Genomic DNA, 5000 nt, shown 5'->3' on the forward strand with positions numbered 1-5000 from the left:
TGATATTTCGACCTCATCCTAAAACTTGCCAAAATTTAAAATCCTTAGCAAAAAAAGACCTTTAGTCAAGAAGCCCTACGCGATATGGTTCTGGTCAAGAAGTCCTACATGATATTTCCCAAGTAAAGAAATCCTACGTCGTAAGTCCTTAGTTAAAGAAGTCTTATGTGAGACATCCTTCGTTAAGAAAGGTAAGTCCTGCGTTGTAAGACAAAAAGTCCTACGTGATAAGACCTTCAACATCCTTTAAACATCGCCACTGACCTCATTATTGATGGAAGGAAGCAAGATCTCGTGATGGACGAGCCTGGTCAGGAGGGCGTCGTAGGACTTCCTCCCCTCGTGGTCAAGTTCCGCCGTGGAGAGGACCTTCCCCTCGAGGCGGACGCTGCCACGGTCCTTGGTCAACTCGCCATCCTTCTCTAGAGGGTACCACCCGTCGGCGCCTCCCTCGCTCATGCCCTGGGGGGGAGAGAAAAGGGGTCTTCTGAAAGGTCTTCTCTCGGGGAGCCATTTCGGCTTCTCTGCAGGTAAATATGTATATACTTTACAGCTACCTGTTTAAGAACTAGCAAGGCGTAGTCCGACCTCCCGCTCGCTTGGGACGCGTGCAAGATTTTCCTCTCGTGCATAAGTTGTAGAAATTGTACTCCTAACAATGTAAATTAAAAAGCGCTAAAATCTGCGATCAAACAGATCCTTGTTTCACCAACGAAAATTGAAATGAATATGCTATATTTTATAAGAAATAATATTTCTGTGCTGTTTAACACGCAATTATTTATCTTTCACATTTTCATTCTAATAAATAAATCATAAATATCCTATCTTAAAATTCCTGAATCTTTAAAATCAACAACAACAAAGTAGTTTGTAGGCTTACTCCCGGAGCGAGCGAAAACCCGACCTGACCCTTGGCCCTCACCTTGATGTTGAGGACGACCTTCCCCAGCATGTGGGCACCGTGATGCTTCGCCTGCTCCGTGGTGCCCTTGACCAAACGCCCGAAGCTCTTGATGTCCCTCACGGCCGTCAGCTGCTGAACGCCGACTGCGTCGTGTTCGTGCCTTAGAGGGGAATAATAGCGATATTTAAATGAAACATCTACGTCAATAACAGGTATATGAATGATTCAGTTGAAACCTGCGTACTTTCATGTAGGTATTTCTAGCTATAACCTATACTTAAACAATACTTTATAAGATATTGCATAAAATATGCATTAAAAATCGTATTTCTTATTCGAAATAACTGATTTAAAATTGAAATGTACTTAGTGGTAAAGTTTTCTTCTCGGGGCCTCCAGAAATAATAAGCACAAATTTGAGAAAATCAATAACAACAGTTTCCTGTTAATATCACCAGAAATTATATGCATACAAATGATATATATTTAATAAACGTGCAGCCATGTTTCATCAGTAAAAATGGTATATGAAGGAGAAATATCATGTCATTGGACTCAGGACACCGATCATTGTAAACTATTACATGAAGTTAGAATGTGACTGGTAAAAATGATAACAGCAAAATGATTCGTTAGGTTTTGTACCTCAGAATTACAATTGCGAAAAATGACCCCTAGTTAAAACACAAGAATTACAATTACGAAATATGAACCGTAGTTTAAACACAAGAATTACAATTACGAATTTGACCCCTAATTAAAACACAAGAATTACGATTACGAAAAATGACCCCGAGTTAAAACAAAAGAATTGCAATTACAAAAAATGACCCCTAGTTAAACACAAGAATTACGATTACGAAAAATGACCCCTAGTTAAAACACAAGAATTACAATTACGAAAAATGACCCCTAGTTAAAACTCAAGAATTACAATTACGAAAAATGACCCCTAGTTAAAACACAAGAATTACAATTACGAAAAATGACCCATAGTTAAAACACAAGAATTACGATTACGATTTGGACTTACGATGACTAAGTTAAACAAAAGAATTACAATTACGAATATGACCACGAGTTAAAACACAAGAATTACAATTACGAATTTGACCCCTAATTAAAACACAATAATTACGATTACGAATATGACCCCACGAGTTAAAACACAAGTGTTACAATTACGAAATCTGACATATTTTACTTGGATCAGCAAACAAATTAAAAATGGAAATATTGGAAAACTTACAGATATATTATTATATACTAATATATATATATATAATTATATATTATAAGATATATATATATCTATATATATATATACACACACACACACACACACACACACACATATATATAATATATATATATATATATATATATATAGGAATAATACATCAGGCAGTCAACAAGAAATTTGGCTTGTTTGTTCACAAATCACGTCTTTAAAATCAAAATGTTCTAAGAAGAGGAATAATAGAATGAAGTTCCTAATTAAATGACATATAAAAAGATTAACAAATTAACATATATGACTTACCATATCTCCAATTTGAGGACGTCCTTTTGTAAATTATTTACTCTCCTGGAGAAGACAAGAGAATGATATTAATGCAGATACCGGGAAAATATGGCTTAAATGAGAGAGAGAGAGAGAGAGAGAGAGAGAGAGAGAGAGAGAGAGAGATTTAAGAATTGTACAGCACAGTATTAAGAAAGATTGAATTTATATTCAAGGACTTACTTTAGGAGAGAGAGAGAGAGAGAGAGAGAGGAGAGAGAGAGAGAGAGAGAGAGAGAGAGAGAGAGAGAGAGACTTTCAGAAATCAACTGTCATTTAAGAGATATTACAAAAAATATTCACATAACCAGCAATTACAGTAAGGTCAGGTATTCCGGAAAATCATACAAAAATTACGTAAGATTAATGAAAGCATTATATGAAAAATCAAGCAAAATAACTATCTTAATACAGTTCTTGTATTTTAATTTACGTATATTTTATTTTATTTATTTATAAATGGAATTTTTTTATTTTAATATGTGATCTTTCTGTATTTCCCATTACCCTTCGCTACTTCTTTCCAATAAACACCATATTCTCTGGGAGCTAGAATTTAAAGTCAATGGCCCTGTTGGTGAGCTTTTCCATATGAATAGACTTCATCTTCTGATACTTAATATTTATATGTAATTTAATAATCAATTATCATAAAACTCTCGGGTAATTTAAAGAGAGATGGTACAATTTACAGGGAGAACTCACAAGCCATAAGCAATACTCTCAAAATAAAAACAGAAACCTCGACGGGAACATTATTGGAACTTACAGGACGAAGTCTTGATTCCAAATAGGGTCAAGAGTGTTCTTCTGAAGGCGCGTCCGGTGGGTGTCACCTGTGCTGGGGATGACCACGGTGGCGTAAGAGTTGGTTTTGCCTGTGGCAAGAGAATGAAAACGAGGTCAGAGGTCAAGAGGACAAACTTTATTTACACAGATTACGCTCTGCTCTTTGGGATAGTCTCCTTTTGGGACCTGTTGTGATGGTGAATGGTTTTGTGGAAGTGGTGACCTACTGTGGATGGTGAATGGTTTTGTAAAGGTGGTGACCAACTGTGGATGGTGAATGGTTTTTGTAAAAGCGGTGACCAACTGTGGATGGTGAATGGTTTTGTAAAGGTGGTGACCAACTGTGGATGGTGAATGGTTTTTGTAAAAGCGGTGACCTACTGATGATGGTGAATGGTTTCGTAAAAGTGGTGAAAGAGTCGAAGGGATTGTCAGTGATGGTGAGATAGTGAGGAAAAGTGGCGATTGTGAACGATTGTGAATGGTCGTGATCGACGTGGCTGTGAATAATGGTGATCATAATGAAGACGGTCGAGGTGGTGCGACTAGGAAAGATGGTGAATAGTGATGCATTGGATGAAGGTGCTAGTGAATGATAGTGAAGAGAGCGAAACAGGACTAGTATTTAGAAGATTATAAAAGCTTGCTTACACTCATTTCATGTTCACTGGAAGTGACGTCACATTTCACTATGCGGCGAGACGAAATGGAGGATGATGATGATAGTGAATGGCAGTGATGGTGACGGCTGAGATCGAGGCGATTGTGACAGCGATGATACCAAAGCATGGATTGATTCCTTTACTTGATCCAAGTAATGGTGTCGTATCTAACGAAGGGAACACAAACTCTCTCTCTCTCTCTCTATGATGCCAGATAGCCATTAATAAATTATCTTATCTCATAAAAGAAATCTCGCTATAAAAGATCTACTTACTTATGACAAATTATAAAATGATAAGACTAAAACACATTTTAATTATAAGCAGTCATATACTATATATATATATATATATATATATATATATATATATATATATATATATATACATATATATATGTATATGTATATATATATATATATATATATATATATATATATATATAATATATATATATATATATATATACACACACATACTCGTATGTAGAATCGATTGGTCAGTTTTTACCAGAAAAATGTGGCTATTACAATTACACACAAACACACACACACACACACACACACACACACACACACATATATATATACTATAATATATATATATATATATATATATATATATACACATGCAAAATTAAATTAATATCAAGTCTTTCTCCCACCTTTGACAGTCTTTGGTCGCAAGTCCTTAGCTTCCTTCACGTTGACGTGGAGTTGGACCTCAGGAGTCTGTGAAAGAAGAAGAAAAAAACCAAAATGATATTCCCCTTTTACTTATCCCCGCATCAAAGAGACCGAGATAGATAAAGCTGCAGTGAGCTGCTTAGAGAGAGAGAGAGAGAGAGAGAGATTTACGAATCGTACAGCACAGCATTAAGAAGGATTGAATTTATATTCAAGGACTTTAGGAGAGAGAGAGAGAGAGAGAGAGAGAGAGAGAGAGAGAGAGAGAGAGAGAGAGATATGCTGTAGTTACACCAGAAAAAAATGTGGATGCCAATTGCTTTTTATCACTGTTATCGGATCGACGGAAAGTAAAAGAAGTTGGACAGCCAAGGCGACTAGACCAGATGAAA

General features: G+C 36.1%; 1 protein-coding gene across 1 annotated transcript in view; it reads right to left on the reverse strand.

Moving 5' to 3' along the window:
- Positions 1-5000, reverse strand: part of LOC135223478 (uncharacterized) — a 152891-nt gene that overhangs the window by 27217 nt on the left and 120674 nt on the right. The window contains 5 exon segments of the mRNA XM_064261906.1: positions 265-462; positions 926-1067; positions 2451-2495; positions 3241-3349; positions 4587-4653. Of these exon segments, the coding sequence (XP_064117976.1) occupies positions 265-462; positions 926-1067; positions 2451-2495; positions 3241-3349; positions 4587-4653 (561 nt within the window).

The sequence above is a fragment of the Macrobrachium nipponense genome, chromosome 10, assembly GCF_015104395.2.
Source record: "Macrobrachium nipponense isolate FS-2020 chromosome 10, ASM1510439v2, whole genome shotgun sequence".
Taxonomy (NCBI): domain Eukaryota; kingdom Metazoa; phylum Arthropoda; class Malacostraca; order Decapoda; family Palaemonidae; genus Macrobrachium; species Macrobrachium nipponense.